Raw genomic sequence first — 13905 nt, 5'->3', positions numbered from 1 at the left:
TTTTCATGGTAAAAATCCATAGTCTCTTCACTGCTGTGTTTTCACCTCAGCATGCCTGGATCCATGACTTAGAAGCTCTTCTTATCTGCATTCACTTGTCTTATGTCTGAGGCAGAGGACATATGAATGTCGGTGGCACAGCACATGTGTGTCAGTCAGAGGTTGGCTTTATGGAGTTAATTCTCTCCTTTCACCGTTATCTGAATTCCAAAGGTTGAACTCAGTCACTAGGTGCATCTGTCTTTTTGGTATTTAGTGGGTTCTTTCTTCCATCCTGTCAACCCACCTGACAAGAGAGAGAAAAGGATAGAGAAGAAAGGGAAGAGAGCCCTAAATAAAGTCAAGGGTGAGAAAGGGGGAAACTTTATCTTTAGACAACTTCCTGCTGATTAGGGACAAGTTTGATCTTTGCCATCAGAGTAACTAATTTCTTCTTGTTTCTATAGCCAACAACCCCCAGTCCTAGCACATATACTCTCTTAAAAGTCCTCCAAATTCTAAATATCACACAATTGCAAAATCATGTCCCTGCTAGAGCATGAGGCATATCACAGTCAGCTGCTATGGACAGTCTGAAGCAGCCCCATACCTCACATCTGGGATTAAAAGGAAAACATATTCTTATAATATTTCTGTGTCTCTCAAGAAACCAAAACTCCAAAATCCTCACTACAACTAAGATTGTCCCGCCAGCCATGTTATCCATTGGATGTTCCTATGAAGCTCTGTGGTTTGTGTTGCTTTTTCTTTTCTATGTTTTGCTTTCTTCCCTATGTGTATTTATGTGGGTACACACACACACACACACACACACACACACACACACACACACACTCCACTGAGTTTGTGGAGATCTCAAAAGAAAACAAACCCTCCTCAGTTCCCTTGATTTACAGATGAAGGATGATTGTCCACTGACATTGAGCTGATGCCCGGCTTCCTGGATGAGGAATATGGTAAGGTGGTCTCTTATTTTGCAGGGGCTTTTCATAGTTTGAAAATATCCAAAGATGTATGCTGCCAAATTCCACGTGCATCAGGGATTGTGCTGTACTGATAAAATTATGCAATTGAGAACAAGTGTGTTGTCTCAAGTAGAATTGTTTTAAGTTACAACTCCAAATCTATTGTAAGGCTGATTTTCTGCTGACATCTTTAATAGAAAATCAAAACTACTCATACTGAGTTTACTAGGCAGTGTATGGAGTGTATGAAAGACACAGTATGCCCTGAAAATGCACTATTCTATATTTATCTATTCAAGTCACCATAGAATGTCTTGCTTTTTAACCTGATACAAGATTTGAGAACAGATTTGGGGGAAATATTTGGTCTATTTGCACCTCTAATTTCAAGTTAATGTAAATATGTTATTTGCCATTTTCCAGATGGAGTACAAAGAGCTGCCATCTTAAACCCTGCTTAAAGAAAGACCTAAGCCTACCTCTTCACGAGGCTTCCTACTTAACTATCGTGCCTTATTCACATCTCCCCTTTGAGGCAGCACCTACGTTCATGAGCAACTGGCTTCAAAATAAAGTGAGCTAGAAGTAAAATTAGAATCACGATATCCTATGGGCACCTCAAGAGGACCACAGCTACCTCCCCTGAACCAGTTAGTGATGCCACAGTTCCTCGAATACAATGTCAAGTAGCCCATTCCGTTTATGTTGCTCTCTTTTCTTTTACTTTTTACTTATAATAAAAATCATTACCAAAAATCTCAGTGAGGCCTGGAGAGATGACTCAGCAGTTAAGTGTGTACACTGTGCTGGGCAGTGCTGGTGTATGGCTCTAACCCCAGCAGCCAGGAGGCAGAGGCAGGCGGGTCTCTTGAGTTCAAGGCTAGTCTGGTCTAGAATGAGTTCCAGGACAGCCAGGGCTACACAGAAAAACCCTGTCTCAAAAAGAAAAGAAAAAGGAAGCATATATTTGGCTTCAGAGAAACTGGGTTCTGTTCCCAGCGCCCAAATATGCTGTTCACAACAGTTTGTAACTCCAGCACCAAGAGATCTAACACCTCTGTCCTCCACAGGTACCTCTGGGCATGCACATACACACACACACACACACACACACACACACACACACACACACACACACACACGAACATAGGCATTACTAAAAAATATAAATAAATCTTTATTTTTTTAAATCAGTGAACTCCAAACCCTGGAGACCAGCAGGCTGCTCTCTGTAGGTTGTAAGCTGTTAAACTTTACACTGTGACACCCTGGGTCAACAAAGTAGTAAAAGTCATGTAACTTAGATATGTTCATCTTCTTGATTGGTGATCAAAAATTTGGGACCAGCCTGATGATTTTAAAAGATTCTCCACACTTGGAGAGCCTTAGAAAGAATGAATTTTTAGACCTTGTTCCAAAAAAAGAGATTTACAAGATGGATTGGGGGAAGATCACCCTAGGAAGTGAGCTTGGCTCCAAAAAGTGGGGCCAGTGATTCCTGTTCCCGACCTGCAGTTTCCTAAGCTTCTGACTGAGCTCTGCTATCCTGGATCAGGGTAAAAATAACCGCGACTGTGTACTCTTTAAAATTTGCCTAAGCTGTGACTGAGCGGAAGTGACTGGTTTGTGTTTCTGCTCGTTTCCTGTTTCTCGTCGCACAGTGAGCTGCTATTCTGAAGGCCATTTCTTGAGCTCAGATCATATTTTGCTTAAAAAATATGGCTTGAAAGATGAATTGGCTTTACAGTAAAACGCTCGGGTCCATTGGCTCATGCTGTATAGACACTTTGCCCTGGCCGTTCCATTCCTTCTTTCAGAGAAACCTTCTGGCCCTACCAGGAGAGCCAGGAAATCCACTGGAGTCCAGTGCGACTGAAAGTGGGAAACAGAGCCGTTCTTGCCTGTCAGCCAGCCCAGTGGTAAGTCCCAATATGTGAGTATGTTTACATGTATGTGTGCGCACAGTGTGTGTCCTGTTTTGATTTGTGTTTGTGTTTAGATGTGAGTTCATGCTGAGTGTGTGTTATATGTGTTTGTGTGTTTGGTTATATTTACTGTTTATAAACATTTGTGTTTGTGTATATATGTGATTACATGCCTTGTGGTATGTTTATATGTGTATATAGCTTACATATCTATATATGTTGTATGTATGTTTGTGTACTGACGGGCATATTTAAGTGGCTATGTAAGTGCATTTCTGTTCATCTGCATGCTTGTTTACTTACGTGCATGTGTTTGAATTGGGTATGCTGTATTTTTATGTATGTGTCATATTTGGATGGATACATGAGTTTACATTTATGTACTGTTCTGGTGTATCCATGTGTTGTATATGTGTATGTGTTTTCAGCTGTATAAATGTTATGTGTGCTGCTTGTGTGCTTTTGTGTATGTGTGTTTAAATGGATGCAGACTGAATTTATGGTGGGTATCGTGTTTATAGTTTTTATTTAAATTTATTTTATAGAAGACATTTTGATTGCGTTTTTCTTTTTCCCACCTCCTTTCCAACCAAATTTCATATTCTCTCCCTCTCTTAAAAAATACAAAATAAAATTTCAAAACATGAAAATCAAAATAAACAAACAAAAAACCAATAAGACAAAAAAAAGTCAAACAAAATGAAAAAAGTCAAAGAGTGCACAAAACTAATTGTTGAGTTGTGAGCCCACACCAGCAATAGACAGCTAACCCCAAAGTCAGCAGCACACTTGTTTGGAAGTTCTTCATCTCGTGTTTTGTCGGGGTATTTAAGGGCTTCCAGTTTCAAGTTTTTGGGGGATTCCTGTGCATGTGAACGCCTGTGTCTCTGCATCTATATGTTTTTGTTTGTTTGCCTATTTGTCCTATTCTGGTTTGATTATTTTTGTTTTCTCTTTCTTATTATTACTACTATTATTATTATTATTATTAATTTTTTTATATGTCTGTTTTGTGAGAGACAGAAAGAGTACCGATTCTGATAAGGGTAGAGTCAGGAAGGATCTTGAGGGTGTTGGGAGAGAAGAAACCATAGTCAGAATATATCATATTGAAAAAAATCTATTTTGAATAAAAAAATAAGGAGGAAAATGGCCCCCAAACCATTATTGTTTGTATTACACATGTATTTTCATGTATGTTATATATGTTGTAAATATGTTTGTATATTTATAAACATGTGTGTGGCTGTGTAGTGCATACACACTCATGTGTATGTGTGTGGTTGTAGAAAGAGCTGTGACACAGAAAAGCCAGACAGCCTTCTGTTCTCTGATGACCTTTTACGCTTAATCTTTCTCGCTTTCTACTGCTAGCCCACGAAGCCAGACATTTGCTGAAACCCTTGAGAGCCTGTCTCAAAGCCATCTCTTCAGGGATGTCTGTTCTCTGGGGTTCAGAGACAATAGAGCAATCTGCTAGCTGAGAAGAATAGAGCATCCAGCAGTGCTGTGGCGATGAACCCAGATCTCCTGCACTTGGGCATGCCACCCCAGAGCCTTTATTAGATTGTTTAATTGGTCATTCTGGGAAAGCCATGGACCATGCAGTTTTCTTCCTGACTCTGATAATAGCATTGCAAGTTCTTGAAACAGAGGATAGAATTGGCTCAGGAAGCAATGAGCATCACTCTCATTAGAGCAGAGCTGGAGCCACTGTGGCTCTAATTTGCAAAGGGAAGTCAAAGTTAATCTATAACAACAATATGTTGTGACATTGGAGGAGCAGGTCTCTTCAGAGTTAGGCCTACAATTTCCCCTAAATGGACACTGAAGCCCAGGCAGTGTGAGCATCCTAGCCAATGACCATGTCTCCACTGCACACTGAGGTGCCCAGGTCTCAGCAGGGTTCTATCTTGCACTAGAAGGTCCCCATGGCCGCCATCTTGCTTACAAGTGCTGAGTCCAGCTACTAGCATACAGCCACACCAGTTCTCAGCATTAAAACATAAATGGTTCTTTCTAGACTCAAGACCCAAAGCTGTACCCTCTCCCCATAAGTTCCTGATCCTGTCCATATAGATCTTATATGTCTAAAACACAAGATAAAGACCACATGGCTTCCTTCTTTTCTTCTTTCTCTCCTTCACCCTTCTCCTTCTGGTGACCCAACTCCCCATTCCAGGCCCTCATTGCATAGCTCTGGACTGTCTACCATAACACATTTAGTAGCTCCTTTCTCTATGACAAATAATGTCTTACATTCATGATGGAGACCACAGTTGGGTGGGGGATATGGTTCCTAAAGCCTCCAGAGAGTGTCTCATACTCCTCTTTCCCTCTCCTCATCAAGCACCCTCCCCCAAGCATGTGGAATAACTTTACCCTGACCAGAGAAAGGCAAGTACCCCTTAAATACATTCAGTGAAAATTTACAGGCTGTAGTGGTGAGTTAATGGATAAAAGTGCTTGCTGAGAGATCCTAGCCTGGCACCCACTGGGGAAGGAGAAAACAGAGTCCCAAAAGTTGCCTCTAACCTCTTCATGTGTACCATAGCATATAACTGCCTGCATGTGCATAGCACGTGAGTATGCTCATGCACATACATAAAAAAAATAGCTTCCTGCATGTTTTTAAGATGCATTTTTTTTTCCTGTAGATGGAAGAAGAAGGGTGTGAACACAGCCTCCAGAAGAATCCCACAAGGCAGTTGCCCCTGGACCCTGGACAAGAATTGACAAAAGGTACTACTTTCCTAGCAGAGGGGAATCTAAGAAGTGCAGATGGGAATGTTGGTATGCAAATGAACATGGGGGAAACACACTGAGTGCTGGGAGGGGCAGGTGAAGGCCCTCATCACAGAGATCTACCCACTGTAGTCTAAAGAAAGCAAAGGGGCTCCCCTTCACACCAGGAAGAACCCCTGACAGGTGCGATGGCCCAAGAGTTAAGAATTGCCAGTCCCAAGGCGAAGAGTCTTCACACCTAAGCTCCTCCTTGAGAAGGACATGCTGGTCATACACATGGGCAACTCTGGAAGTCAGTAGTCCCTGTGTGGGTGATTAGCTCAGTCTGATGTGTCATACTGATCGACAGTGTCGTGCAAGCAAGCAGAATGTCCTCCTCAGTGGCCACTAGGTAAGGCTGGGCTCAGCCTTCACAGAGATTCACCATTGCCACCTAACCTAGGAAGACAGAATTTACAGATGCTAGATACCTACCCATGTTTTCTTTCTAGAAGAAACCAACTGTGATTCGTTATATTTTAACATGCATCTTCAACATAATTTTTTTTCTTTATAAATTTGAAGTACCTGGGATGTCGGGGGCGGGGGGAATCAGATTATTCTACCACGAGGCATAGTCACCAACACAGACTAAGCCTTCTTCACTTCTTACAGGAAGCAAAGTTAGTCACTATTTGAAAAATCTCCTTTCTGCATCTCATGATGCATTTAGCTTCTAAGTATTCTCTCTAGTGGCTCAGATAGGAGCTACTCTTTGGTTCTAACTGTGCCTTGGCTAGGCATGCAGGAACAGACATCTAACCGCCCACACTGACTTGAAACTCCCATGAACACACTCAAATTCATTTCTATCCCCTTTGGAAAAGCTCAAGAGAACCATGAAGACTTCAGGTCAGGCTAGAGTGCAGGCATGCAGAAGTAAAACCCTTGGGTGCTGAGAAGGCAAGGAGGGCAGAGCCTAGCAGCCCTTGGGAGTGTTGGTGCTCTGTAATCTGAGAGCCATCAGTGTTTCCCATGTGGACCACACTTGGAAAACTATCATTTGCCACTTTAAGTGCTTTCAGTCTTAGCACCCACAGGTTAAGGAGAAGGGCATTTCCTTCCTAGCCTCCAACCCCAGTTGTTTTTTTAAAAAAATATTGGCATTGGATTACCTAGTGTTTGGTTGACATCTGAGTCTTACTTCTCAGCTGGTGGCTCTAATGTCCACTTGGTAAGTATGTTTACTTCTACCTTTCAGGACACAGGCTGAGAGGCAGATCCTGGGCACAGGTGCTAACCTTTGTCACCACTGCTCTCCTCATCCTGGGACACTGTTCTCAGGTATTCAGGGGCATGGCCTCTGATAAACAGAGAGGAAGGATAGGTTCTAATCCCATCTCCCTCTCGGTGTTTGGTTTTGTAAAATTCTTCCAGATCTGAAGGAGAAAAAGCTCACTCCAAAGAGACTGCAGCTCCTTCTGGTGGGGAAGACAGGAAGTGGGAAAAGTGCAACAGGAAACAGCATCCTTGGCAGGCAAGTATTTGAGTCCAAAATCAGCGCTCGACCAGTGACCATGGCATTCCAGAAAGGCAGCAGGGAGTTGGAGGGGAAGGAACTTGAGGTGATCGACACCCCAGATATTTTGTCACCTCAGAACCAGCCTGAGGCAACAGCTAAGAAGATCTGTGACATCTTGGCCTCACCAGGGCCTCATGCAGTGCTCCTGGTGATACAGGTAGGCCGGTACACCACAGAGGATCAGGAGGCTGCCAGGTGCCTCCAGGAGATCTTTGGAAACGGGATCCTGGCTTACACTATTCTGGTGTTCACCCGGAAGGAAGAACTGGCCGAGGGCTCTTTAGAAGAATATATTAAAGAGAACAACAATAAGACCCTGGATGCTCTGGATGTTGCATGTGAGAGACGCCATTGTGGCTTCAACAACAGGGCACAAGGGGATGAGCAGGAGGCCCAGTTGCAGAAACTTATGGAGGAAATTGAGTCGATCTTGTGGGAAAATGAGGGCCATTGTTACACCATGGAACTTCCAAATGTCTCCAGCAAAACCCTTTAACCCAATAGCAAGGGTCTGAGGAGGCCACCCTTAAAGAGTCCTGACTAGAAAGGCTGTCCCAGATTCAGATGGCCTCTGAGAAGGTACTGATGCAGAGGGCATCCAGATGAGCCCAAGCTGGCCATAAGCAGGAGTGTCTTAGTCAGTGTTCTATTGCTATGAAGAAACACCATGACCATGGCAACTCTTACAAAAGAAAGCATTTTATTGGGCCTTGCTTACAGTGTCAGAGGCTTAGCCCATTATCATCATGGCCTAAAGCATAGCAGGGCAGGCAGGCAGACATGGTGCTGGGAAGGTAGCTGCAAGTTCTGCTGTCTAGATACACGAGCAGCAGGAAAGAGAGACTCTGGGCTTGGAAAGGGCTTTTCAAACCTCAATACCGTCCCTCCACCCTCCCGCAGTGACACAGTTCACCAAGGCCACGCCTCCTAATCCTTTCAAATAGTGCCACTCCCTGGGGACCGAGGATTCGAATCTATGAGCCTACGAGGGCCATTCTCATTCAAACCACCACAAGGAGGCTTTACCAGTAGCTGTACCCTATGTCCAGCCTGTCGCCTGTTCCCTCTGTCTCCACAGAGGACTTTGCAGTCCTTGGGCCAGAGGGCCCAGCTACATTCTGTGTCCAGCTACATAGCTTCTTTCTGAACACACAGGCCCTCCTTCACCTCAGTCATCAGCGCGGTGCCCTCATAAATCGTGTCCCACTGACACCACATTTTTATATCCTGTGTCTGTTCTTGGCTATAATCAAAGCTTCTTGACAGCAGGACTAGTTCTTTCTCTTGTGTAAACTGCACAGCTGCCTAGCCCCAGGGGTAGCCATGGACCAGATAGCTGTACATCTCTTGGGCTTCCTCCTTGTCCGTAAAGAGGAACAGGCACTGTGATTCTTGAAATGCCTGCCCTGTGTAGTGGGAGGAAATGACAATGAGACAGAATAGAAAGGCCCAGACCTCCACTTAGAGTTTTCCCCCACGATGTAAAGTATTTTAATAGGTTGTGTTCTATAACCATGTTCTAACCACTGGCTTACTTCTAAGCTCTTGAGAGACTTTGCTGCAATGACCACATGTGTACAATGACTAATTCTGAACTGTATATGTCTTCCTGGAGAGGAGCAGGGGGTAGTGCCTTCTCCCTCCTTTGTGAGCTAAGTACAGATAGATGTCTAGGAGCAGACCACCAAGCACATGCAGTCATTGAGACAGAGTCAAAGATAGACAGGACCTGGCAGAGAGTCTGAGGAGGCAAATATGAGAGAGTCAACCCAGAACCGTCGTCATCTTTGTGCTGTCTCCCCTCTGCTCCACCATAAGACCCCAATAAAGCCTTCATGTTCCATTGGTACCACTTGCCTCTTTATGATTCTTGTCTGGTTTGGGAAAACAACCTTGAACCACAGTGGCTCTGACATACATGGCAAGATCTATCCTGAGCTATGGAAGAATTTGAATAGGAACCTAGTGAGAAACAAAAATAAAAATAAGTCAAACCATTTGTTTCCCTTGAAACATAACAAAAAGGTCTCATGGGCACTTCCTATGGGTCAGAATGAGGGAGGTTGGGATGAGAACTGAAGAAGCCAGCCTCAGCCTAGAAGGAGACCCTTACCCTGAGGCTATGGGATGTGAGTACCCTGAGGCTATCTACATCTGCATGGACTTGGGTAGAAAAGGTCAGTGCTCCCTTCCCCCCATGAGGCTGGGATAGGGCATGTCACCCTTGTTACCTCCCCTTTTTCTTTTGGGTCTATCACTCAGATTTAGATCTAGCTTTGGAAATATTAGAAAGCAAAGGATATTTTCACGTTCACAGGAACATCTTTTACTTTGATAGCAGTGTAGATGGGGTGAAGGGAGGGTCTGCATATGTGTATGAGCTCTGCAGGAAGATCCTTTAGAAGGGTGAGCAGAAGGAAGGGTAACTGAGAAAAGAGACCCTGCAAAAGAAGGCTGGGTGCTTAGAGGGCGTGTGTTGGTGGGAACTCTGCAACACAAGAATGTCTTCCAGGAGAGATGTTCCCTACAGATATGGTGTGACCAACAAAAGAAGGAAACCGGACATTGGCTCGGATCTCTTGCAGGAGACAGTTTAACCAGCCCCATCATGCCTCAAATGCAGTTGAGCATCTGGGAGATTCAGTGAGGTCCAGGGAGTGTGACCTCTTTAGCTAATCAGTTACTAAAGGGAAGAAGGGACAGATCTCCATTACCTCTTCTGCTCCCTTCAGCTGTGCAGCTGAGGCTCCCTCCTTCATAGAAGGTTGGGAAGCAGGGTGGTGAGGACCCAATAGAGACTGTCAGAAGATGTGTCCTGAGGTCCTGCTGGGTGCTTATCTGCAGGTCTGTGTCTAATCTCTCCGATCTACCTAAAAAGAGGAACTCCTAGCCTCTGTTGCACAGGCAAAACCACCACAAATCACTTCCTTTGGCAAATGACAATGATGGCTCTGGTTTGGAAAGTTTCTGGGAAGTCCCTGATAAAGGGTGCAGCACTTCCTTGTATTGTTTTTGACTGTCCCCAAACAGGAAACAGATCGTTTCCTCTGCCCTGGCTTCTAGCAACCAGATAGGACCAATACTTCCACTTCCTTGATTACCTCCAGGTAGCTCCAACACTGAGAGTTGGGCACACTAATCAGGCATCTTGATATCCATAGACTGAATCAGCTACCTGAAATGTGTCTTATTATAAATAAGCCTTGCGGGGTTGGGGATTTAGCTCAGTGGTAGAGCGCTTGCCTAGGAAGCTCAAGGCCCTGGGTTCGGTCCCCAGCCGGGGGGCGGGGGGGGGGGGGAGAACCAAAAAAAAAAAAAAAAAAAGCCTTGCACCTTGTGCCAAGGAGACAATGGATCTGTGGGTACTGTGGATGCACTCCGTTGTCACTGAGCATAGAGGGAAAGGAGTACTGAGCAAATAGAATGTACTCTAAAATCTCGCCAAGACAAGAGGGCTCATTCAGGTAATGGCTACACTGACACACTGACACACTGACACACTGACACACTGACAAAATGTAAAGCAGACAGTGCTGTTCATGTTTAAAGTTCTGCTAGGCCAATAGTAGCCTTTCTAGGAATAAGGCTTTGAGGAAGCTTGAAGAAGTCACTGTCAGTCAGTGGATGCCTAGAAAGAATGTAATTTTTTTTGTGAAATCGTGAAATAATTTTATTTAAACTTGAGTGGCAGATTTACACACAAACTAGGATTGGAATACCGGGAGAAAAATTGAACATTGTTCTTTTCTAAATTTCTCTATTCTTTCATAGTGCTCAGCCATTGAGTTGGGAGGAGATTACAAGTAAACATTTGGCAGTGTCTAAATCAGTGCCGTTTGACCGGCTGAGCAGCTCTGTATGGTGGAGATAGACATTCTCCACAGTTCTACACGGTGCTTGTAGGCACTCTCTCAGGGAAGGCTTAGCCCAGCTGTCCTGCAGTTCTCTGTGTAGGTTCCAAGCACGGAGTCTACTGAGCACACTTCTACTCTTCAGTGATGCTTCCTGTCTGCAGGACCTGAGAAGTCAACATAGAAGTCTCAGTGATGCTTCCTGTCTGCAGGACCTGAGAAGTCAACATAGAAGTCTCAGTGATGCTTCCTGTCTGCAGGACCTGAGAAGTCAACATAGAAGTCTCAGTGATGCTTCCTGTCTGCAGGACCTGAGAAGTCAACATAGAAGTCTCAGTGATGCTTCCTGTCTGCAGGACCTGAGGAGTCAACATAGAAGTCTCAGCTGAGACACGTCAACATCAGTTTTCAGAGCAGGAAGTATCTTTTGTTACAATTGGTCTACAGTTCCCTATAGCCTATGGGGATTTCTCCTAATCAGCCCAGGCATACCACATTGGCATTGTTTGACTATACCTCCGAGATATCTCACCCCTGTGGTTTAGCAATCAAAGGAGCCGAGTTTGATGTGACCAAGAGAAGCTTTGAGTCTGTTGGGGGCTAGGATAAGCTCCGTCAGAGCCATGTCTCCCTCCCTTCCTACTCAGCCTTCTTTCATAGCAACTTCTAGCCTCAGACTCATGGGAGAAAGAGGAAGGTGGCACGGATATGCAAGAGAACAAGACCTTTATTACCAAGACATAGGAAGTGCAGAAACCCACAATACTTCTGCTTATGTTAAGCCACAGGAAACCCTGTGGAATGCAACCCTTGTGGACACTTTGCTTTCTAGGTAATGGTGTGTCTCTGTTCATGAGGAAGGACCAAACAATGGTACAGACAGAAGGCAGCTAGCCCATTCGACTCATATCAGGTGACTCGCTTTTCTCACCTCGCTGTGAAGCCACCTCAGTCTCCCTCCCCTGGATGACTTTTTACTACAACCCCACTGTCCCAGCTAAGATCTTGTTAATTCTATATAGAAGCCAAAAAATGGGTCAAGAAATGAATCCTCAGAGTATGAGTCTGGTTTCCCACCACACAAGAGCTTGTACTTGGCCATACTCCCACAGAGACGCTCTGGATAGAAAGAAATCAAACCACCGAAGCTCAAGGGAAGAGCAGAGCTGAACTCCACCATTAGCATGTTACTTCCTGGATCAACGCCTGGTGAGATGAAGTTTGAGGCACATGTTTAACTTATTTTTTCACCTTAGCCTTTGGGTCTTTTTCTTGGGAGATGGGGGTTGCTCCCGTACTAACCACCTACAGTTCCACTGTATGGGACTCCTGAGCAAGGGGATTTGGGTGGTGTTAGTGAATGTTAGGTTTCAAGACTGAGACAAGCGGCTGAGGTTGCCATTTAACACTGGCCCCCAGGCTCTCCCAGCATCCTTAGTCCCTACTTGTTACAGGGCCTCCCGGCTGGTATATCCTGAACTCTGCAAGCTGGGGAGCTAGGCTGCTCTTTCTCGTATAATCCAATCATTCTGATTACTCACTCTTTTTGTTCCTTTGGCCACTGCATCTGGATTCCTTCTCCTTTCTCCTTTCCCCTCCCCCTCTCCTCACATGACCCAGGTCAGTCTGGTCATGCCCACTCTGGACTTAACCCAGATGACTGACTGTGCTCTCCACATATCTATAATAAACCCTCTCCTTCACCATATCTAGAAGCAGTCATGTGTCTTTCTTTCCTTTATTTCTTTTTTTTAATTCATCAACAGTAATTGGAAAAGCCGTAACAGAAACAATCCATTCTTAACCAAACGCTCAAGCTAAGAAGGCTGCCTTCAAAGGACACTGTGGTTAGGACAGAACAGCAACCAACAGATTGGGAAAAGATCTTTACCAATCCTACAACAGATAGAGGGCTTATATCTAAAATATACAAAGTACTCAAGAAGTTAGACCGCAGGGAGACAAATAACCCTATTAAAAATGGGGTTCAGAGCTAAACAAAGAATTCACAGCTGAGGAATGCTGAATGGCTGAGAAACACCTAAAGAAATGTTCAACATCTTTAGTCATAAGGGAAATGCAAATCAAAACAACCCTGAGATTTCACCTCACACCAGTGAGAATGGCTAAGATCAAAAACTCAGGTGACAGCAAATGCTGGCGAGGATGTGGAAAAAGAGGCACACTCCTCCATTGTTGGTGGGATTGCAGACTGGTACAACCATTCTGGGAATCAGTCTGGAGGTTCCTCAGAAAATTGGACATTGAACTACCTGAGGACCCAGCTATACCTCTCTTGGGCATATACCCAAAAGATGCCCCAACATATAACAAAGACACATGCTCCACTATGTTCATCGCAGCCTTATTTATAATAGCCAGAAGCTGGAAAGAACCCAGATGCCCTTCAACAGAGGAATGGATACAGAAAATGTGGTACATCTACACAATGGAATATTACTCAGCTATCAAAAACAATGACTTTATGAAATTCATAGGCAAATGGATGGAACTGGAAAATATCATCCTAAGCGAGGTAACCCAATCACAGAAAAACACATGGTATGTACTCATTGATAAGTGGCTATTAGCCCAAATGCTTGAATTGCCCTAGATGCACAGAACACATGAAACTCAAGACGGATAATCAAAATGCGAATGCTTCACTCCTTTAAAAGGAGACCAAGAATACCCTTGGCAGTGAATAGGGAGGCAAAGATTAAAACAGACACAGAAGGAACACCCATTCAGAGCCTGCCCCACATGTGGCCCATACATATACAGCCACCCAATTAGACAAGATGGATGAAGCAAAGAAGTGCAGGCCGACAGGAGCCGGATGTAGATCTCTCCCGAGA

At 44.4% G+C, this 13905-nt stretch overlaps 1 protein-coding gene across 2 annotated transcripts; it reads left to right on the top strand.

Moving 5' to 3' along the window:
• Positions 1-2542: 2542 nt before the first annotated feature.
• Positions 2543-12754, top strand: Gimap6 (GTPase, IMAP family member 6). 2 transcript variants are annotated; one of them, XR_015685416.1, is made up of 5 exons: positions 2618-2884; positions 5548-5632; positions 7052-7151; positions 10968-11335; positions 11385-12754. XR_015685416.1 is itself a non-coding variant. In NM_001011968.3 (3 exon segments), coding segments are annotated over 3 exon segments (915 nt in total). In that variant the 5' UTR covers positions 2543-2695; the 3' UTR covers positions 7693-7951.
• The last annotated feature ends 1151 nt before the right edge of the window (positions 12755-13905 follow it).

This window comes from Rattus norvegicus, chromosome 4, assembly GCF_021556685.1.
Source record: "Rattus norvegicus strain SHRSP/BbbUtx chromosome 4, alternate assembly SHRSP_T2T, whole genome shotgun sequence".
NCBI lineage: Eukaryota > Metazoa > Chordata > Mammalia > Rodentia > Muridae > Rattus > Rattus norvegicus.
Note: the sequence above shows the minus strand (reverse complement) of the source record. Positions and strands in the feature narration are given on the sequence as shown.